A 24,026-nucleotide genomic window follows, 5' to 3' on the forward strand; every position below is an offset into this window, starting at 1 on the left:
TCAGGGTGGAAATAGTAAAGGGACTGAAGTCCCCACTCGATCACCTACCATTTCTTTATGGTTGGGGTAGTATGTCTGCTCAATGAGTGGAAACTTTTCTCCTCCCAATGTCTTATAGATGGCCACCAGCTGGGCAAACTGTAAAACAGAAGCAAACATTTCAGCTTATCTAGACTACTTAGAAAACAAACAACACAACAGTCTATCAAAAATATTTATTGAAAATTTTCTCTGTTGAGGGTTTTGTGCAATGTGCTGAGTATATAAAAGAGGTGTACAATTCCTATTCTCAAGGAATGTGTTCTGTAATTAGGGAAAGGAGAGAGTGAGCTAACATACATTCAGTGTCTACTCTATTTTAATGATATTTCATTGAATCCTCATATTAAATTGAGAAAATACATACTTTATCACCTTCATTTTACATATGAGACTCAAAGAGGGTGCAAAAGTTGCCTGAAGTCAGAAAGCTGTGAAGCTGAGATTTAAAATTAGGGTCTTTAATTCCAAACACCTGCATCTCTAGAAATGGCACGTGATGAATTGAAGCTAGATAGGTAACATGGTCCAAATCTTGGAAATTCAAATGCCAGGGAAAGAAATGGTAGCTTTTCCCTGTAGGCAGTATGAAGTCATCAGAGTTTGACCAGGGGGTGTCATGAATGAAGCTGTTCTTTAGGAAGATTTTGATAGTCATGTATATAGAACAGACAAACAGACCTAGTATTTCTGGGACTTACTACTCATCTAAGAACTGAACTCAGCTGGATCCTTTACCTATGAGAAACCAGAACAGCTCCATGAGGAAAAGGTGAAGTACATATACTTACAGTGTCAGGATTGGAAGGCCTTTGGCAGACATCTAGCACCTTCTGCCCACCCCACCCCCCAACTTAATAAGTGAAACAACTGAGGCCCAGACAAGTCACTTACCCAAGGTCACAGAGTAGTTGAGCCAGATTCAGAGCCAGACCCCTTTATTCCCAATTCATAATTCTTTTTATTCCTCCAAGTAGCTGCCTTTCAGGCTCTGTAAAAACCATGCTCTTGCCACAGGAAACACACAGTACTTTCCTACTCGATTCATTCACACCCTCTGGCCCCCTGGCCCCACCCCCCACACACATCCCTAGTGCATTGGCAGCAGGGGTAATTCAGCATCCTTCCTCCAGTGCTTCTGGGTTATTTCACAGTCTAAGCAACAGATTTTTGGAACTGCTAGATGGAAAAGCTGCCTTCCATTTTTCAGAGAAAGGAGAGCTAAAACATTTTCAAAAGCTCAGATCCTATTCTTTATAAGGGATGTTGGCACATGAGCCAGTGAGGAAGAGGGGGCTGGAGTAGTAAAAGCTCAGAACTGGGTTATTGGAACTGAAGTCTTTTGATTCTTGTTCTGCCTCTAACTTAGTAGGTATACTTTGGCAAATGATTTCTCCTCTCCAGGCCTCATTTTCTTCATACATAAAGTGAGAGAATTGATCAGTTCCTCAAACTTTTTACCACAAACAATATCTTTTGTTACATATCCTCCTGAACTCCATCATCAAACTGTAGTTTAAATGATCATCTGTTGTGGTCCTTTTATGAGCAAAGATAATTTTTTTACTGTTTTTGAAATGCTGGAAAATGTTGAAATTTCTGGATCACGTCCCTTAGTAACACAGAGTTGGTGACTCTAGATTTCTGAAAGTAAGATTTGTAGACTCTCAAGCCCCTAAGATTTTATTATTGAAAGAGACTTTAGAGAGCTCTGGACCAAATATCTCATTCTACAAATGAGGAGACTAAGGCTAGAGAACTGAAGGGAAGCCTAGGCTCCCAGACCATGCCTGGAATTGAGGCTGTCAGGTCTCTTCTTGCCTGGTGCATTCTTTGTTGAACCCTGCTGTCCTCACCATTCTATGATTCTTCAACTTGTTTTCATTATCAAGACCAACCCCTCATACCTTTCCTGCCTCCTCTGATTCTCTCTATCTACCACCTCATCTGATCTTTAAGTCCTGCCTGCCCACCTCAGCCTGGCTGGACTCCTGCTCTGCCTGAGTTTCCAAGGCTCTTCAGCATCCCTAGCCAGCTCTGCTTTACAACCTCTGTCCTGCTGTAGCCCACGCCCTGGCATGGCATCAAGGCATGTGAGTCTCTATCTTCCCAACATGTGGGAGACTTACACAGGCACCACACTGATGCCAGGACAGCCCACGGCAAACTCCCAGTCCTGGAACAGCACAAGACTAAAACGGTAGCCAGTTCCCAAGCACTAGTTGGGTCCCTGGGAGCTCACCCTATCCTCCTCACCTTATCTCTAACAGTCCCTGTCTGTTCAAGGTACTGGGTTTGGCACCTAACTCCTGCCTCCTTGGAAACTTAGATTAAATCACAAGCACACAGTCACCAATTAAACAAATGTAATATCTGATAAGGGTTATTTCCTCTATGTATAGACAAAAGAACGGATTTGGGAGCTGAGGGTGGTGGTGTTGGCAACAAACAGCAAGATAATGTTCTTTATAACCACTCATCCAATGAATCAGGAAAGACTTCTTGGAAGAAATGGGCTTTCAAGATCAGTCTGAATTTAATAATTTATCCTTATCCCTCCTGGAAATAAAACATTTAATTCAACCCTAGTGTATCTGTCTCTAAAAAAACCTAGAAAGAGTGACAGGGATTTCAGATACATTTGCAGCAGTACAGTGTGGAGTTGTTTTTGCTTTCTCTGGAATGCTCCTTTCAATGATAGGTCCACTTCTCCTTCCAGACTTCCAGTGTGCCCTCTGGCCAATTTATGAGATGCAGCTGTGCTCAGAGACACAGTGACATGAAGTAGAGCATTTTCCAACCAACTGAGGCCTTTCCTCATACCAAGCTAAGAAATTTAGAAAATATGAACCAAAGTCATCATCTCAGAGGGACCCCTCCCCTCATAGTCACCTAATTTGTCCACTCCCATTAACAGGCAGAGAACAATACAAGTATGTAAAATGCCATTAGTTTGGCAGCTGCTTAGTAAAAATGAAGGGAGAACTTGGTGTCTAGCCAGGGAGCCGTGCTGTTCTGATGCAATGCCAAAGGCAATGTGCTGGGATTATGAATGGGTGAGAATGTGAACCCTCACCAGATCCCAGATCCCAGGAGGGGCAAAGTTCTGGGTACAGGCTCTCTGATCCTCTCCTCCCTGCCTCTTGCACAGTTTTTTAAAACATAAAGCAGGGGACCGGTTTCTTTAAGAGGTCTCAAATTCTAGGGGACTCTAACAACCAGAATGGCAAACTGGCGGCAGGTACTAATATTCCTAGTTTATAGACAAAGAAACCATGGCAGAGAGGGGTTTAGTCAGAAGGCTGGTAAGTGAAATCACCCAGAAAAAGCTGACAATAGCAGAATTGCCCTGTGTGGCTATGAGGGAGCCAAATTCTAACAGGTATTGAAGGGACTGGGGGAAGGACAAGGGCATTATGTGTAGTAGGGATGGTCACATGACTAAGGAGAAAGGGGAGGTCCCTACAAGGAGGCTTGGTAAAGGCCTCATATGTGTTCTTCTGCAAGTAACAACACACTCAAATCACAACCCTTTTAGCTTGTTTCTGTAAAACTAGGATTCCAGATGCCTTAGGCCACACAGAGGGAAAAGGCTGAACAAGGGAAAACCAACCTTCGTTCTCAACCACAGCAATTCCCAGGTCTTTTGACTCTTTCTCTCATACTGTTGATTCTTCCTGGCTTTCAAGGGAATGGGTAAACTTTGAGTTCAGGTGTGAAAAAAAGATCAAGAGCAGAGGCAATGGGTCTATTTCATTAAAAAGCAAAACCAAACAAAATAACAACAACAATAACAAAAAAAAAAACCAACAAAACACCATCTTCAGCTCCCTGAGTGGTGGAGAAGCTTGAGGTCTAGAAATTTCAAAATCAGCCACTGGTGCCATGACTCTTGGCAAGCCAGCGTGTGATCGCTGAAATTTGATTTTTGGAAAACAAGAGGAGGAGGATGTGATTAGGGGCAGGTGTTTCCTTCTGAGAGGGCCAGCCTGTAGCAGCAGGGCTATTGGACCTGGGTTGCTTCAGCTGTCAGAGGGGAGGCCAGAGCACCCCAATAGCCATCAAAGGTCACTCTCCCTGTTAGCCCCACTCTTTTTCTCTGCTCGGAAGTTCCCACTGCCTCCTAGATCTCTAGACAAGCCAAGGAAGAGAACACCGGCTTCTTCCTCACACAGTAACTTAATTTATGTGAGTGACAGTGCAATCTAGAGAAATCCTGGCTGCATAACTTTGGTAATTTAACCTTTTCTGGGTCTCATGTCTCTGTAGAAAGTGGTAATAATGATAATAATACCATCCTGGTAAGGTTAGTGTGAAGATTAAATAAAATTTAAATAGAAAAATGTCAGATGTTGGTGTGATGGAGTAAATGGTTTTATACTCCTTACTTTCCTTTTAAATTTTCATATATCTACCATGAAGGGTGGAGATTCGATCTCTAAGGGCACTTTTAGCTCGTATGAGTGTCTGATTCATATTTTGTGGATAAATCTGAATCTGAGGTTGTTAAAACATTCAGTAAGACTGTCACTAACATCCCTCTGAGACGGAACATCTCCTTGGCCCCCACTGGTCTCGGGGCTTTCTAATAGATAGCCCATTTGAAGGCAGGAAACAGGTATTTTTATTGTTGCATCCTATGGCTGAGGGCAGAGCCTACAGACTTGTAAGGGCTTCTACACAGAATCTTGGTGTGACTTTGCTGTGAAGCGAAAGGACCACTGTGCAGCAAAGGTGCCCCAGCCTGTGATGATACCTTCTCTTGATGAAAAGATTCTCTTGTAAGAGCCTGTCCTTCCCATGTCCCAGCTGATGCTCTTTCCTACAACCTCTCAGCTAGTGCCCACTGCATCCTGTTTACCGGTGGTCCCTCCTGGTGGACTGAGAGATACATGACCTGGATCCTCCCCTTTTACCTGGGAGGAGGAGACCTCACTTACCACCCACGGCTTGTCACAGAAGTTGTAAATGGATTCAAGTGAGTTGATGCTGGGAAGGCCTGCATACTGCATGCCAATGATCAGGTGGCGGAAATCCTCGTTCTCCGCCATGCCAAATGCATGCTGCCGGATGAGCACAAAGTCTGGCCGGAAGGACCTGGTGAGAACGTAGAGCCAAGTTTGCCATTAAACAGCACCTGAAGTCATATGTCACTTTATCTCCCATTTCCAAAGCCCAAAATAGAGAAGAGGTCTTAAGGGCCACCTGATCCAAGCCCCTTATTTTATTATTCCTCTTCTTTATCGACTAGAAATGAGGTATTATGGCACATCTCAAAGGAGATTTGAGAAACACATTTCTGAAATTCCTATTCCTCTGGGTTAAACATGGCCTTTTTCTAAGATGCAAATATCTTCAGGAAGGAAGAAACAGATCCTCATACCTTAAGTGAACGAGATTTTCCCTGTCACTATGGGTCAGTGTGAAAGCTGAAGCTCCTTAAATCTGCTCCTTAAAATAGGCAATGCCCTCATCATGCCCCCAGGAGAGCAAGGGTTCAGGCTGGCTGAGACCAGATGCCAGACTTCCTAATGTTGTTCTTCCAAAGCGGACACTAGGGAGAAGTACAAATATTTTTTGCAGGACTGAGGTTGAGCAACAGCTACAGGAAGCACTAAGAGTACAGAATGTTTCCATGCATGGGAAAGCTCCCTGCATTTCACCTCTAGCCAACAAAACTCTTAGCCACAGCTGATCCACAGTACCAGAGCCCCTGTCTTCATGCCCTTACTCCTAAGGAACCTTATCTTCTTAGAGATTCAATTCTGTGGCAGCATCTATCATCAAGGCTCTAGGATTTAGCAGTTTCACACCATTGCAATGACCTACCTGGTTCTCTGCTCAGGCATCCATCCAACCCCCACCTACACCTCCAGCCCCACCTAGGCTCAGAGATCAGTCTTTTAAAGTGAGACTGGAAGGAGCCCTCAGTATCTCAGGAGACTTAGCATCAAGTGCTGGAGATGCTCTGACTTTCAAGTGCCCTAATTCTGAGAAACTGGCTCTAGCTGTATGCCTAAGATCAAACCTCATATCCCAGTTATAGGAATTGAGCTCTAGACTTGTGGCCAGCTCTTGAGTTCCTGGTATCTGGAAGGGCCTGCCTTATTATTGCTAGATCCCTCCCAGCACCCTGTTACCACCTAGTTTGTGCATGTATCCCCATAACTCACTCTACCTGCAGCTAGAGAAACCCACTGTCTCTCTTGCAGGATGAACATCTCTTTTTCTGCCCTCCTCCTTAGTCTCCAGGACAAATGAACTCAGGATGGACAAGCTCACATTTTCTGTTGTTAGGTTCCAAATTTCCTGTCACTGTCCCAGTTCCTATTAGATACTGGGGGCCTCAGTGTCAAGGTACTGCAGGTTGAGAGGGACAAGAGTAAAATGAAGACTCTTCCTGGAGCAAGACTCTGATATCTGAAAACCTGAAGTCACACCAAGCCCCTAGTAAGAATAATACAGTGAAAATCATTTCCTCCAATCTAAAATTCTCATCACCTCCCTCACAGAACTGTTGTATTACGCTTGATCATGTACATATGTGCCCAGCACACTACCTAGCATGTAAGTGCTCTGTGATTGAAAATTTTCTTCCACCCACAATGTCAGTCACTTCTGATTCTAGGTTTTCCTGTCAGAGTTATGAGTTCCCAGGGTGGGGAATACAGAAAGAACACAGGACGAGGAGTTAAAAGAATTCACATAGAACACAGGGTTCTGCTACCAACTCACTCTGTGAATTTAAGCAAATCAATGTAAAATAGGAGGTTGAATTAGATAAGAGGTTTTCAAACTTTTTTTTAAAGGCCGTACAACTTCTTTTATTTTTTAAATAAGATTTTATTTATTTATTTTTAGGGAGAATGGAAGGGAGGAAGAAAAAGAGGTGAGAAACACTGATTGGCTGCCCTTCACACGCCTCCAATTAGGGACCCAGCCTATAACCCAGGCGTGCACCTTGAACAAACCAAACTGGCAACCCCTCTGTCTGCAGGATAGCACTGAACCCACTGAGCCACACAAGCCAGATCCGAACATTTTTTAAAGCAATGAAGTCCTGATTCCAGGAAAATATATGCAGAGATAAAAGCACAGAGCTGCATTGGTTGAACTGGGGCTAGAGTTCCAGAACCCCTCTGACAGAAATTTAGTTACCTCTAAGTAAGCTTTCAGTCCATGAAGCTTTCTCTACCATTGGAACAAGAGCTCCCTGAGGGAGTAGCTGCTTTTCTCTGCCTTCTTATACACATCATCAAGTTCTGCACACTATATTCCCACCTTAACTATTATCCCACCTTAACACTTGATTTTGAAACTGCCTCTGCAAGCCAGAGATGCTAACTTGGAGACAGTAACAGTGAACTTGAGGACAGAAAGGACCTTACCGTACAACCTTTGTGCCATTCCGGAGTACCTGCATATCCACAGCATAGGTCCCATCTGCATGGGCCACCAGGTTGAGCTCTGAAAATTCTGCCTGGAAAATAACAGTAAGGATTAGGAATGTAATTTCATGTTATATAATTTTATTATGGTAAAAAAAGTAAATACAAATAAAAATAATACTAAGGGAATAAGTCAACAGTCCCAACTTGGCCAAGTCCTCCACATAGCAACAGCAGCAACAACATCCCCACTACCAAACTTTTTATTTACAGTTTTCAAAGGCTTTTTACAAACTGATCTCATTTAACTCAGAGTAACTCTATGAGGCAGAAGAAACGGAGATAAGGAGCAGTTAAGTTACTTTTCTAGACAAAAACCAAAACAAAACAAAAACTTATTGTTGGCAGTGACAGAAGCAAAACTCAGGTCTTCAGACTCCCAGCCCACCAGCAGCATCCTTTGTGCTGCCTCTCTGAGAACAACATGCCCTTTATTAGTTTCAACATAAAAGTACTAGGTTTTAGATTAGGCAAGTGGGTTTTTGTTCTGCTTTCCCCCCAACTAGCTCCGCAAGACATTAGGCAAGTTACTTATGTTCTCTGGAGGAAATGGTCCTCCCAAGTATAAAATGGGAAAAAAATGTATCAACCCTGCCTAGCTAACAACTTATTTTAAGAGGTGAATGCATCCCTGAATGGTAGCTCAGTTAGTTAGAGCCTTGCCCCAATATGCCAAGGTTTTGAGTTTGATCCCTGGTCAGGGCACATACAAGAGTCAACCAGTAAATGGTGGAACAACAAACTGGTATTTCTCCTACTCTTTTAAACCAATTTTTAAAAAATTTTAAGAAAAGAACTGAATGTAATAATGGTTAGGAAAGTACTCTGTGGATCACGGTATACTGTGTAAGGAATGATAACTTCTGTTATTACCTAAAAAAATCCATGCATTGTTTAAACCATACATTTTCTCCTACCCAAATGGATCTAATTTCTATTTATCATGAAGCAAAGAATAAAGGAAGATAAAAAATGAGCCTTTCAGGAATTCACTGCATTAAAACAAGGAGGTGTTCTTTTCTAAGTTCCCACTGAAGTATAGCCTCAAGCCCAGAGTAGTCACCACTCGAGGCCGCATACCTGAATGGCAAACATGTGCCTACCCAGGAATACCATGCCACCAACAACATGGAGCTGTGGCCAGTGTCCTGGGAAGACACTCCTCTAAGGTTTTCCTTAGCCTGAGAACCCTGCACTGAATGAGGGCCCTAAGAGCCACACTACTTGCCTCTCTATGGACACCAGAACCAAGATAGAAAGTCAGTGAAATTGAAAGATACAGCGTTCAGGACTATGTCTCATAAAGAGAAAAACCCTGGGGAAAGGGTGGGGTGGAGGAGATAGCGCAGAACCCGGTGAGACACACTGTACTCCACTCAGCAGAACTAAATGGTTCACTCTGGAATGCCGGAGGGGACCAATGAGGACTGACGATGGAAATGCAGCTCTGGGCTTCAGGCTGATTACCTGTTCCACTTTGATATCGTAATCTCCAAGGACTTTTTTGCCCCGAAAGCACTTGGCCCTGGAAAAAGAAAGAGAGAGAGAGAAAAAAAACAACCCACATATCAGTTTTATATAAGTATTTGAGGTTAGAAATTAACTATTATAAAGTTGAGCCTAGAGCAGACAGAACCCCAGAATAACAGTCAAGACATGTGTGTTAGGGGTAGAGCCTAACTTTGCAGTTGGACAACCATGACTGGGAAACTCAAGCAAACCATTGACCTTGTATATGCTCAACTTATTCACCTACAAAATAAACCAAAGCACCTTTTTACTCTCAGGTTTTGTAATTTTATAACATCTCTGGTCCAAAGGCTACCAAAGAAGTCTAAAAGTAGGAATTTCCCTAATATTATTCCTGGTAAAGACAAGGTCAATTTTCTATAGTTTCCTTATCTTCCCCAATCTGCCATTTCACTCTGATTTCCTAGTTAGTTTCCACCTTTGGAATTTTACTTTTAAAGAAACCATTATCATTTTGCCTTTTCATACCAATACTTCCAAAAAGAATAGGTGACCAGAAAAAAAAAAGAGGGGGATTGTGAGGAAAGCTACTATAATTGAACACAGAAGTTATCCTATATTTCTGAGAAGTCAAAAAAATGAGTCAAGCTGTTATACAGTACTTATTATCTTCCCATTTTTGTCATGGGTCTGGGGGAACTTCACATTAATGGCTTTATAGCCTCACACAAGTAGACTGTGTTATGCTTACATTTATATCCATTTCAACTTTGTCCTTAACCTATCCTCCCTGCCAAAAGATGTTATTACTTACCACTTAGGCTGGTTCTCCGTTTGTAAAAAGGGCCTTTCCACACTGTACCTACTAGCTAGGTTGGGCTTGCTTTCCCAATGTTTGAAATGTCAAAATTACCATGTTTCACTGATGACTTGCTAAGGTCCCTCTCCAAATTAAAGGAATAAATTAACATATTGGGCATGATGTTCTAGGAATTGTGTATTAGTTGTTTTCAGGAACATCTCATTTAATCTTCTTAACAACTTATAAGACAGGGGAAAGGGTATTCATTTTTGAAATGAGGAAACCAAGATTCAGAGGAGGAAAATGGCATATACAAGGTCACAAGGTAAATTAGTGACAGAGCACGTATTCACACCCAAGTCTGATGCCCTTGGCACTGCATGGTACTATCTCCCTCTGTTGATTCATTCTCTCCATCTTTACTGCCACCATTACAGAAACTGACTTGTTATGTGTGCTGTATTGCGTGTTTTTTCCCCCCATTTTCCTTCTTCCACTCAAAAGGGAGTTGACGTTGTAAGCACTAGTTCTACTACAAATACTTCCTATCCTGGTTCCTGTGAACTACCCAGAATGCCGCCAGGCTATTTCCTTTCATCTCTGGGTTCTGGAACAGTCCGTACTAGGAAGTTGTCATTTGTCCTATCCAAGTCCCTGGCCACCCTCAAATTGTTCCTCAGAGGCACTTAGCCATTCCAGAGTTGAATCACTGAAGTCCATCCCCCACCTCTGCTCTAATTCCTTACTAAGCGCCATCAGTTTGCTTCTAGGACCTTGTTCAAAACTGATAGCTCAGTAAGCCCCTTGGGCAAGGGGCCTGTCACATATCCTGTCCCTTTGGCTACTGTTCCATCTTATTTATGGGTTTAAATAATAGTCTACACGTGGCACTATCATTATTCTGCAGGTCTTGGAGTCTGTACATGACTACATTGTAGAGTAAATGACTCATGGGGCTCCTTTCTTGTGTTGGTTAGGTGTGCTACCTTGTTACCAGCAATGCTTTTTGGATGCTTTCTCCCATTTTCCATCTCAAAACAGCTCTCCTTTTGGGCAGTAAGTTTCAGAGACATTAACAGTAACTTCTCATATTGTACAATGCCTTGTGTTTTCAAAGTACATTCCTTGCCTTATTTGTTCCTTACAACTCTGCGGTAGCCAGGTCAGACAGTGTTGTCCATTTAACTGATAGGGAAACTGAAACCCAAGAGCAGTTAAATAACATACCCAAATCACAGAACAGTTCATAAGAATTAAGCTTAGAAGTAAGAGTTTATATCTAGGTGCTGCCAAGTTTTTAAACTCATTTATTTTGTGGGTTTTAAACACTAATATTGAAGTATATTTATAGATTCTGGCTTGGTTTAGCTGCCACTTCCTGCACCTGCCCATTTACCAAGCTGGCTAATGATACTGTTTTCATGCCTTCTCCCCACCCCCACCTCTCCAACTATCTTAATGCCTTTTCCTTAAGGTAATTTGTCCTGTTAGAAATCAGTCTGTATTTCCTGGCTTCAGGTCACTGACCTCTCTTGGCTGAGCCACATCTTATAAAAAAGGAGCCAAGATGGCAGGCAGATGGGGCACAGAGCCTCCTCTGGAGAATAAGTACATTCTCCCAGCTCCTGGCCTTTGGATGTTTTGGTTCCAGGTATTTTCATAAAAAAATTCTGCAGCTTACAAGCAAGCGACAAAAGTACTGCCTATACTAAGAGCACTGTTAGGAGGCAGTGTGTTAGAATCCACAAGGTTCCTGGAATGAGTTTGGTGGGAATCCTAGCTGTGCCCTTTCCTGTGTGACCTTAGACAAAAGGCTTAAATTAAAAAAAAAAAAAAAGAGTATGTCATATAGTTATACCAATCAAAAAGCACGTCAAAGGATAAAATGAAAAATAAGTTTCTCCTTTCTCTCTCATCAGATATACTCCCCATCATCAGTGCAAGCATATCTTTCCATTGTGGAAAAATGTGTGAATAATCTGTATACATATATGCTTCAAATATGCATGTGGCATCATGCTACATAAATTCTCCTTTTTTGAACTTTGATTTTCATTGAATTTAAAAATACATCTTAGTGATATGCTTTCAGCACATATTGATGGACCTCTTTCTTCATAGTTATGCAAAATTCCATTTAAAGGTCATACAATAATTTAATCAATATTTTGGGTGAGTATTTAGATTTCTAGTTTTGGGGGTTTTTTTGCTATTACGAACAGTGTTACAATGGCTTACATTTAAGAATATATCCATGAAATAAGTAATGTATTTTTTCCAGCTTTACTGAAATATAATTGACAAATAAAATTATATATAGTTAAAAGTGTACCCCACAATGATTTGATATATACTTTGTGAATGGGATTACCACAATCAGGTTAAGACACCCATCACCTCGCATAATTATTTGTGTGTGTGTTAGAAATGCTTAAGTTCTACTCAACAAATTTCAACTATACATATAGTACTATTAACTACAATCACTATGTTGTACATTAGAAGGACAAATAATTCATTGTAGACTTTCTAATGCAAGGAATAGACACAGTTATAGTTTTTACTGATATTTCCACACTGCCATCCACCCAAGAAAAATATTATAGTACCCTTTCTGGTGTTTAGAAAGTTATTTCAACTCCCTTAGTCCCCCACCCCTACCTCCCACATACAGTCCCTTGCATTAAACTGGAGACAAAAAAAGGTGGTCATTAGGGATTTTCTGACTGGCAGTCTTGTCCAACCAATTCAAACTCACCCCCTTGTGCTCAGTCCTAAACAGAACCCAAGATGTACATCCTTGAAGCACAGACTAAAAATACCTAAGAGTGCCTGTGTTGTCAATTTCCCCCTATTGTAACATTTTCTTAACAAGCCTAGCAGCTGAGGATGTATGTGAGTTTAATGGCTTGGAGCTTCCTTGATGGACCATCTCCTCTTATTGCTAAAATGAGTAGAGGCTTCTAGATTTAACTCTTCTTACTCAAGGCACTGAACACCCTCATCAATTCCCATCTTCCTGTCAAATAGGGCTCATGAGGGGCATGATTTCAGAGACTTCTCCACTAAGGCCACCTCCCAATTTAGCCTAAACTAGGCAAGCCCAGCTTAAATACCCCTCTTTTATGCATGGGATAATGGAGAAAGGTCTACAAATAAGAGCCAGGGTGCTGAGTTCAGGCTTAGTTCCACCACTTCTCAGCTCTGTGATTTTGGGCAAGTCACTGCCTCTCTGAGCCTCAGTTTCCTGATACATAAAAGAGAGCTAATAATAATAGCAAATATTCACTATGTACTAACCACTATTCTAAGTATTTTACCCTCAATTTATAATAGTTGACTCACAAGTTGTAGTGAAGATTTAATGAGGCCAGATGAGAATAACTGACATTAAAGTGTTGGAAACTTGAAATGCTATGCAAATATTAATTACTATTAGGAAAATGCAACGAACATTTATGTATTAGGTATTATTGCTATTTTACTATTACCACAGCTAACATAGCTTCTTCCTCTTCTGAGCTTTCATCCTACTTATTGTCTGCTCATATTTGGCTCATAGCATCATTATCTGATACCATCTTCTAAACTCTGTTGTCTAATCATCTGTGACACCCCTCTCCTACCCCCAGTCTCAGACCACTAGACTGTGATTACATAATGCTTCAGAGCAAGGACCATCCATAAGTAAGTCCTGGATTTTCCCAAACATTTCGATTTTAAATATTGGTTATGTCCTATTGTCACATTATATGTGCTGAGCTAAGGCCTGTACAAATATAATCATTGTATCTGTAAATTTCCAACTCCTTCACCAAGCTGTGTAAATTTCCAACTCCTTCACCAAGCTGTGTAAGTTCACAATCAATGCTTGCTTATTGACTGGAGACGTTAGGAGTGATGGTTTTGGCTGGACAAAGTAGAAAACCAGATAGAGGCCACTGTCAGGACTCAGTGGACTGAGCCTGTCTCTGCAAGCCCAGTAATCTTCCTCTCTCTTCTTGCATGTCCACATCCCAGGGTATCATGCTCTTTCTTCTCTAGCCTTTCATACATGAAAATTTGTTCTTAATCTCCATCTATCCAACTGGAACTAAAAGACCTAAAAACAGCCTAGAGTGTAAATCCTCCCTAGGTGACTGAAGTTTGCACAAGGATCAAAATCTCAAGCTAGAAGATGAAAGCACCAACAATGCATTTGCAGGCTCCAGAAGGCACTTAGGGAGGAGAGGGCTTTCTTAGGACTGTGGAACCTACAGCATAATAAATATAATACTTAGCACTGGGCTGGACATTTATCTTTAACAAGGTGCTCAGTCTCTGGCTCACACTGTCTTAATTCACACCTTGGTCTTTTAGCCAAGCATCTTCAGATATCAAGAAGTCAGGAAATTGTAGAGGATACCTATTTTCCATCCTATAACCAGAGAGTAAAATCAAGGCTGCTGGTCTTGAAGAGAATTTGTGAGCATCTGCTGCCACCCACTGGCAAGATGTGGATGTACTGGAGACATGGCAGCAGTCCCAATGGAATAGCCAGACTCCCTTGGCCCAGGGTCATTCCTCCAGGTGCTTACTTACTGCTTTAAAAAACCATGCCTGAAAATCAATGGTTTCTTCTAAAAAGTATATGTCCACACACCCCAAGCTTAGATAGTTGGCCTTCTGCAATCTGTAGAAAAAGGGCTGTAGTTTGTCAGTGAATTCAGCAACAATTTACTGAGCACTCAGTGGTAGCTGCTAGAAATGTAAAAATGCATTCATTAGCAGTTGCCAAATAGAGAAAGCACAGCCTAGAAATGGAGGTCAATATCCATCCATATGGGTAATTGCTAAGGTCCTTTTTAACTCTTAGGATTTATAACTAGTATTCACATTCTCACCTTTCAACCTTTTCCTTTAAAAATATTTATAACACAGCTAAAACAACAACAAAAGTTTCATATAGCCCAGAAAGACATACAGTGAAAAGTAAGTTTCCTCTACTTTCAAGAAGGTCGCATGTTAGTGAATAGCAGAAGCATAAATAATGATCTTAATACAGAGTATATAAGCTGTAGCAGGGGTAGAAATAAGGGACTATGAGAACCCCAAGGAGGGAGTTCTCACTGCCTGGAGGAGTCTGGGAAGGCTGAGTTTTAAATAAGGAGTAGAAATATGCCAAATAAGAAGGAGGAAGAGAATTAAAATGTGTGTGCAAAGGCACAGAGGCAGTTAAGAGCACAGAGCAAGGCAGCAGACCAGCTAACTGCAGGGGAGAGCACTATGGGGTGAGCAGTGACAGCTAAGTCACCTGAGAAACAGAAGAGACAGACTGGCAAAGAGCTTCAAACATCAGGCTGAGTAGCTGGGACTTAATGGTTAGCCTCCAAAATTTTTTTAGGAGCATCTTATTATGAAAAAAAGTCTACCCTTGGTAGCTATTAACATTTAGCCAATCTTTTTCATCTATCATCCTCAACTATTGTTGCTGAGACCATTGTTTGAGTGTTTCAAGGCAAATCCCAAATAACATAATTTCTCCTGTAAAATTTTAAGTGCTATCTCTAACTGATAACGATAAATTTTTTTATTTTGGCAAAACACATGCAACAAAATTTTCCATTTTTAAACGTATAATTCAGTGGCATTAAGTACATTCATGATGTTGTGCAACCATTATCACTATTCCCAAATTTTTTTCCTCATCCCAAACAGAAACTCTAGCCATTAAGCATTAACTGCCCATTCTTCTCTCCCTTCAGTCTCTGGTAGCCTCCAATCTATCTACTATCTTTCAATGAATTTGCCAACCTAGACATCTACCTTTCACAAACATTCTGCCCACAAAAACACCCTTAAAAAAACCTGTTGCTTGTAAAAAAAGTAAAAGACAAAACAAGATCCCTGACAGAGAACACCTACCCACCTGAGACTTGAGGTAACAAACAGCCACAATACAGAAAACAGTATCACACAAGAATATACAATACTGTATGGTCGTTAAATGCAGAGAACAAATAGCAATTTATACCATACACACCCTGAATCAAAAGGAAGAAAGGGTACCTTCCCTGCTACGTTACAGAAAAACAAGTTATTCAAGCCAACTCAGAAACTGCATTTTAATCAATCACTTTTTAATAATTAATTATTATTTTTAAAAAAGATTTTATTTATTTATTTTTAGAGAGGGAAGGGAGGGAGAAAGAGAGAGAGAGAGAAACATCAATGTGCGGTTGCTGGGGGGCTGGGGGCCGTGGCCTGCAACCTAGGTATGTGCCCTGACTGGGAATCGAACCTGCGACACTTTGGTTCGCAGCCCGCTCTCAATCCACTGAGCTACGCCAGCCAGGGCATAATTAATTATTATTTAATAATGAATAATTTTAACATCTTTATTGAGTCTATACAAGCATACTTCATTTTATTGCACTTTGCAGATAGTTGTATTTTTATCAACATCAAAGAAAGACCTTCCATCAGCAAAATGAAGGCTCAGGTGATGGTTGGCATTATTTATCAATCAAGTATTTTAAAATTAAGGTATATATGTTGTCTTTGTAGACATATTGTTATTGCGCACTTAATAGTATAGAGTAAACATAACATTCATATGCACAGGAAAACTTAAAAATTTGTGTGACTTGCTTTATTTTGATACTCATTTTATTATGGTGGCCTGGAACCAAACCCACAATATTTCTGAGATATGCCTGTATTCAAGTTTTCCCAACTGTCTCCAAAAACACTATCAAAGATTTTTAAGCAGAGAGATGGCATGATCAGATGTGCCTAAGATCTGAGAGATCATTTTGTCTGTAATATGGAAGAGATTGGTGTAAAGCGAACTACAGTTCAAGATCATTCAGAAGCCAGTGCAGAAACTAGATTTTAGGACTTACTGTTTTACAGTTAAATGGCAAATCAATAGATACTGGACAGTACTCACCTAGCAATTCAATTGATCATTTGATCAGTTAGGCCTAGAATTTAGAATCTATCTGGGAAATGACAGTATTACTTAAAAATAGGGTTTAATGAAGTGATAGAAAGTGGTACAGGATTCTCACTATAGATGTTCTGGAACAGTGACATGAGTGAGACCTAAAATAGGACCTTACATTGGTAAAGGGGTTATTATCTTAAATTTGGACTTGTTATATAATTTATAAACCATAAAACTTTCTTTCAGTACCTGGAGAAGAAATGTCTGTTATGGATAGTTGGTTTAGAAATAAGAAAGAAAGAATAGAAATTGAGCACTTTTCTGAATAAATGCAACATTCTGTAGCTGTTCCTTCATTTTATTAACTCAGTGATTAAGTTATTAAAACAAATGCTATGAAACTAAGGCACTTCCTAGAAAACAAACTGGTTAACATTCACATGAAGGATCTGGAAGAGAATGCACAGGGAAATTGCCAAGTTTGCAGATGGCATTCAGCTCTTCCAGGGATTAAAATGCCAAGCTGATTAGGGATAAACTGAAAGATGATGTGGACGTGGGCAGAAAAGTGGCAGAGGAGTTTTAATGTGACTAAGTGTAAGAAAACATATTCAGGGGAAATGATCTTATCAGAGGATAACGAGTGTTCAACTACAATCCAGTAAAGGAACCTAAAATGGCAGAAAGTTGTTTTCTTAAGACATCAGTCCTGTAGGATATCAGACAAAACACGAAAAGATCAAGAAAGTGGGAGGTAAAAAAAAATGTTATCATCAGAAAGTTTATTGGAAACCCAATATAAGAGGTTTCTTACACTCGGACCGAGTACAAGCCTTAGTAATTTCATATTGTATTTGTGATACAGAGTATCAGGTCCACTTATCTACACAAAAATGACATGATAAAAGGAGAAATGGCCCAAAGAAAAAGAAACAGAACAAAATAAAAAGGCTTTGATTTTAGGAAAGGCTGAAATAATGAGTCTTTTCCAGTCTGTAAAGGTATAGATACAAAAGGGACAGAAGGGTGTGAAGGAGGGAAAGAGAACCTGAGTGACTATATGCTTCATTCTTCCCAGATAACCAAACTAATCTTACTACATTTCACACCATACATGAATGTCATCTCAGTGTCAGTAGTTTTATAGGAAAATTAGGCTCAGATAAATTAAGCAACTTGTTTAATGGTAGCAGTTACTAGGTAGCAGAACTAGCTAGTAAAATTAAAATTCAGTGCTCCTGATGATCAAGTTTAGGGGTATATACTTCTTTAGATGGAATTGTGCTCTATTCATTTTTGTATTCCCAATACCTGGCCTACTGTTTGGCACATAGATGTTCAGGAAATGTTTGTGGGATTATTGAACTAAAAACAGCTAGACATATGGAGTTTAATGCTAGACAGGGCAACCATGCACAATCTGATAGGGTCCAGGGCTTACAGATCTCTGGTGATACCAACTTAGTCCTCTGGAGTTTATAACATTCCCTCAAGTGTTCCACAGGAAAGCTTCAACAGCCTTAGATGGCAGATGAGACCTCTTAAGAAAAACAGCAATCTTAAAGCTCTGAAAATGACTAATTTCTGAGTAAACACCCCAGCTGTGACTTCAGTTAGGAACAGCAGATCACTTTTTCTGAGCAGATTTTCTGAAGGTCTCTATTTTGGGGAATAATTAAATGATGTACTAGCACAAGATTATCAAATACAGGGAAAAAAAGAATCCTGTATCTCAGAAGAACACGTGATGGGAAGATTGGATGCATTTGTCTGTAATTATAGTGGAGCTACAGAACAGAATGCTTTGGAGTCATGGAACACATTCTCTTTCCATGATGGCTTATAAAATTAAATCAGTCTGATTTGATATTGGAGCAAAGTGGGTTAGTTATAAAGTTTACTTTGGAGAAACATTGAGCAAATATAATTTTCAAAAGATATAGATTTATTTTATGCCAGATAAACTGGGCTCCTTGTATTGAAAAATATCCAAGTTTAACTCCAGTGTAGGATACAAATCACAGCCATAATCACCACTATGCTCAAAGCTGCACACTTCTGTCCAGCAGTCTAGTACAAAGAAATGTCCTCTATAATTTGGGCCTGCCATTTATTTTAAACTTATCTTCCACTATTTCCCTTACAAGACTGCTGAAGAGTCTTTATGTGAATTAGAAAAAGGAACCCCTTCCTCTAGGTGGACAGTCCTGGCCCAGGGTAGTTGGCTTGGCAAGCAGAATGTGGAGGTGTGTTTCATCTCCCATTTGCCTCCTTAGTCCATGCCCTCATGCTGTGAACAACCTGAAAAAGCTTATGCAAAAACCCATTCCTACTACCATTCAGACACTGAATGGTAATATTACATCAATCTCCCAGTCAGATACTGTTTTCCAATTACCTCTTGTCAAACTAATGCCTCTGTCCATTGGTCCACTTAGAAACCATCCCCTTCTCATAGCAGCCAAGATATGGAAACAATGTACACAATGGAATACTATGCAGCAGAAAGAAAGAAGGAGCTCTTACCCTTTGCAACAGCTTGGATGAGTCTGGAGAGCATTATGCTAAGTGAAATAAGTCAGATGGTGAAAGACAAATACCATATGATCTCACCTATAAGTGGAACCTAATCAACAAAATAAACAAGCAAGCAAAATGTAACTGGAAACATTGAAATGAACAAACTGACAGTGACCAGAAGGGAGGTGGGAGGAGATAATGGGGGGAAGGAGGAAGGGCTTTCAAGGAACATGTGTAAAGCACACATGGACAAAGCTGAAGGTGGGGTAGGATTGAGGATGGGAGGTAGGATGGCTGGTGTGGGGGAAAGTGGGGGGGGGGATGGAGGCAACTGTACTTGAACAATAAAAAAATAAAAAATAAAATTAAAAAAAGATATGGAAACAATCTAAATGTCTGTTGATGGACAAATAAAGAAAATGTGACATATACATACAATAAAATATTCAGCCTTAAAAAAAGAGAAGGGAAACCCTCCATCTGTAACAACGTGGATGAATCTGGAGCCCATTATGCTAAGTGAAATAAGCCAGACACAGGAAGATAAATATTGCAAGATCCCACTTATATGTAAATCTAAAATAGAGTAGAATAGCGGTTGCCTAGGACTGAGGGAGGGATAAATGACGAGTGTTGGTCAAAGAATCCAAAGTTTCAGTTATGCAAGATGAGTAAGTTTTGGAGATCAAACGTACAGCATGGTGACAACAGATAATACTACTGTATTGTATACTTGAAATTTGCCAAGAGGTCTCAGCATATACACACACACACAAGGGTAATCTCATAGGCTTTTTATGCATCTATCGGGATTATGTTCTCACATGTGTGGGGAGAGAGAAGAGGTCTGGTCTCTCTCCCTCTTCTTAAAAGGACACCAATTCCACCGTGGGGTCTCTACCCTCATGACCTCATCTAAACCTAATTACCTCCCAAAGGGCCCCACCTCTAAAACGCCACATTTGGAATTAGAACTTCAGCATAAGAATTGGGGGATGGGAGACACAAACATTCAGCCCATAAAAACACCCTTAATAGAAACCTATTGCTTGTAAAAAAGTAAAAGACAAAACAAGATCCCAGACAGAGAACACCTACCCACCTGAGACTTGAGGTAACGAACAGCCACAATACAGAAAACAGTATCATACAAGAATACACAATATTATATGCAAAGAACATTAAATGCAAAGAACAAATAGCAATTTATACCATACACACCCTGAATCAAAAGGAAGAGTACCTTCCCTACTATGTTACCAAGAAACAAGTTATTCGAGCCAACTCAGAAACTGCATTTTAATCAATTGCTGGGTGGTACAGCACAGTGGAAACAGTGTGGATTTTAAAGCCAACCTAACCTGAATTTACATTTCAGGTCCTCAACTTACTACTTGAACTTGGGCTCTTTACTTCTCTGTATTTTCATCTGTAAGGTAATGATAATACCTATTTCTAAAGTTTATTAGATTTAAATGACCATGTCTTTAATGTATTCTTCAAACATGCTAAACTTTCCATCTCTTTTGGGCTTTTGCACTTGCTACCGACACATCTTTCCCCCTAGATCTTTGCACTATTCAAGTCTCAGCTCACACATTACTTCTTCAATGACTTTTTTTTTCTGACTACCAGAGCTAAGGTAGTTCCCTCCCCTCCCAGTCATTTTCTCTGTTATCTTCAAAGATACTATCTTTATTTTAAAGTTTCTTTGACTATTTGTTTATCACCCATCTCCGCAACCAAAATGTAAGTTCTGTGACAGCAGTGACCTTGCTGTCATGTTAACTGTTGTATCAATCCTATACCTGGTTCCATTATAAGGCCTGGTACATGTTAAGTGTCCAATAATATTTGTTAAACAAATAGATGAGTATGAAAAGTATCTAGCACAGCACCCATCCACATATTTTAGGTCCTTTTCTTCCTCCTTTTTATGTAAAAATCACTGTGTTAAACAATGTACCTGTGACAGTCCTTTGAAATGTAGCCCATTTCAACAAAATGGATTCATTGTTTGAATGCTGATTGGGCACTTATAAATGAGACAGAAATATGGTCATTTATTCCAATGTGCCATCCTCTGTCTTAATGATTTATTTTAGATACAAATCATCATACTAGTTACTGAGGTGTTTATAGATTTTATTCTCATATGAAATATTAATAACATATTCCCTTAGCCATCTGAGAGGGGCATTTTTGCTTACAGGCCTTCTATTTATGAGGAAACAGAGGCCCAGAGACAGGAAATACATAACTGCTTCAAGGTCAAACTCCTAGAGGCAGACCACATTCCTTTTGCATTCTACCATGCTATGAAAGACAACTTTCCCCAAAATGAAAGAATATTGGAATTCATCAGAAATCCCTAAATGATATTATAGGATGTGGAATCTAAGGGCATGATTTCCATTCAGAATCCTTGTGAGATCAAGTATGATAAAGAATACAGGGTGGGAGCACTGCCCAGGTAGCTCATTTGGTTAGAACATCATCCCAATATGGCAAGTTGTGGGTTCTATCTCTGCTCAGGGCACATACAAGAATCAACCAATGAAACCATAGATAAGGGGAACAACAAATCGATGTTTCTCCAAAACCAATAAATAAAAATTCATTTTAAAAAAGAATACAAGGCAGGGTAAAAGTAGGTTTACAGCTGTGAGTACACAAAACAATTTATTCTTATATTATTATTTATTAATTATAAACAACTGTAAACCTACCTTTGTCCCATCCTGTATAAACAGTTAAGCATTGTGGAAGCATAAGAAACTTTTATTTATTTTTGTCGCCTTACTGATTCATTGATTCTCTCTGGGATACTGCATCTCTCTGTGAACCAGGGCATGGTTCACATAGCAAAGTGCAGAAAGATAAAAAAAGAGTTCTTACCTCATTTTGTTCTCATTAGCAAACAAGATTTGACCCTCTTTTCCTGGTCCAAGTGCAAACTGCCATAGCTGGTATTATCAACCTACTCACCACCAAGGTTCTTCAGAAACATCCTTGTACCTCAAGGCAACAGCACTTTGGATTTCCAAATCCAAACCCAGGTGGCACATTCCATTCTACAATTTTCCAACTGGCACTAATTCAGGGGGAGATGTTATTCATCAGAATAGGCACTAAGAACTAAATTTTGGCAGGCTGGAAGAAGGAAGAACTGGCACTTTCCACAGCCTCCTTGTTACACCCAAGTTTAGCAACATGGAACCACACATGTTCTGAATGGAAAAATGGACATTAGATACTATCCTCTCATTTTTATAGGTGAAGAAACTGAGGCTTAAAGAGGAAAAGTTATCCAACGTCTTGTGGTGGGAACCTGTGGGAAATGCTGATCTCTTCTCAATCCAACGCTCTTTCTGTTACACCAAGTTTAGTCCAGAAGGGATCCAGATGGAAGGTCATGCCTTAGTATAGAAGCACAACATACATGGTGCTGTTTTGACTCTCTTCTGCTCAATGAATTTGTCCATCCTTTCAGTTACCTCTAACAATCCACTGAAATGCTCTTCACATTCTACAAGCCCAAAAGAGTAGTTTTAAAAACCAACCCAAAATGATTTGCCTGAAAACCCAGTACACTTTTATCCTTAGTGTTTGGATATATTTTTTTTGAAAAGGAGTCTATCATTCAGTGCTGTTATAGTAAAATTTATTGTATAAAAATTTTAAAATATTCTCATCATTTATTCTTTTAAAAAGATTCATTAGGTTAGGTACCTACTTCTGTCCAGCAGTATGCAAAGCACTGGTTGGTGGGGTTGGGGCAGAAACGTAAAAACTACAGACTTTGTCCTAGCTCTGGCACAAAGAATAAAAATAAAAGTGTTATCAGAAATATAGTAGATTATTAATTACAGAGTCCAAACACCAGAATTATATTAACTATAGTCAAATTAATAAGTAATATTTTTAAGTACTTAGTAAGCAATGGTTGCTGTGCTGATATTACACATCTTATTTCATTTAATCCTCACATCAATCAAATAAGGGAGGTAATACTAGCTCCTAATCTTACAGATAAGATAGATAGTATAGATAAAATAATCTTACAGCAAAGGCTCAGATAGATTAATTTGTTCAAGGTCATATAACTACTGAGTGGTGAATTCAGGATTCCAGACCATACAAACTGACTCCATAACAGATCTTATTAACCACTTCACAATACTTCTAAAATATGGAATTATTCAAAAAAAATTTTTAAAAGATGATTCATTTTTTTAATGTCACAAGGCACTAATAATTTTTAAAATATTCATTTTTATGCATGCTTTATCTTAGATTAAATAAAATTTTGTAATAAAAAACAATTGAGAAAAAAATTGAGAGTAACAATTTGTTACTATTTTAAAATGGTTTCCTAGGGAGTATGACTTCCTTGAAGTAAGAAACATCCAAATCTGTAGAGAATTTTCATAAGAGTTTATTTGAGTCATGCTGACAACACTGCCTGGGAGCAAGATCTCAAGTGCTCTAGAGAATGACAGTTTTGCAGTTTCATTTATGCATTTGGAAAATGAAAGAAGGAGAATAACATAGATTATTATGCAAAGGTGGGAGGAAATCAAGGTACAGGATAGTTATCAAGATTATGTGCTCCCTTAAGAGTGGTTACGCCTTCCTTGAGAGGTCTGAAAAAGAGTATTATTTCTGGCATTTCAAAGGTATGTTATACTAGATGCACAAAAATAATAAACAGGGCTTGCTTAAAAATATTTTACTGGGGGATAAATGGTGATGGGAAAAACACAATTAAAAAATAAGATGATCATAAATAAATAAACATTCAATAAATACCTTTTAC

General features: G+C 39.6%; 1 protein-coding gene across 1 annotated transcript in view; it reads right to left on the minus strand.

Annotated features, from left to right (window-relative positions):
- Positions 1 to 24,026, minus strand: part of SYN2 (synapsin II) — a 194,557-nt gene that overhangs the window by 36,701 nt on the left and 133,830 nt on the right. The window contains exons 2-5 of the mRNA XM_045832069.1: positions 8,955 to 9,012; positions 7,428 to 7,519; positions 4,980 to 5,136; positions 49 to 138 (exon numbers count right to left, since the gene is read on the minus strand). Coding sequence (XP_045688025.1) covers positions 49 to 138; positions 4,980 to 5,136; positions 7,428 to 7,519; positions 8,955 to 9,012 — 397 coding nt within the window. The remainder of the gene's footprint in view (positions 1 to 48; positions 139 to 4,979; positions 5,137 to 7,427; positions 7,520 to 8,954; positions 9,013 to 24,026) is intronic.

Source organism: Phyllostomus hastatus, unplaced genomic scaffold, assembly GCF_019186645.2.
Source record: "Phyllostomus hastatus isolate PE091 unplaced genomic scaffold, TTU_PhHast_1.1 phas_contig_16, whole genome shotgun sequence".
Taxonomy (NCBI): domain Eukaryota; kingdom Metazoa; phylum Chordata; class Mammalia; order Chiroptera; family Phyllostomidae; genus Phyllostomus; species Phyllostomus hastatus.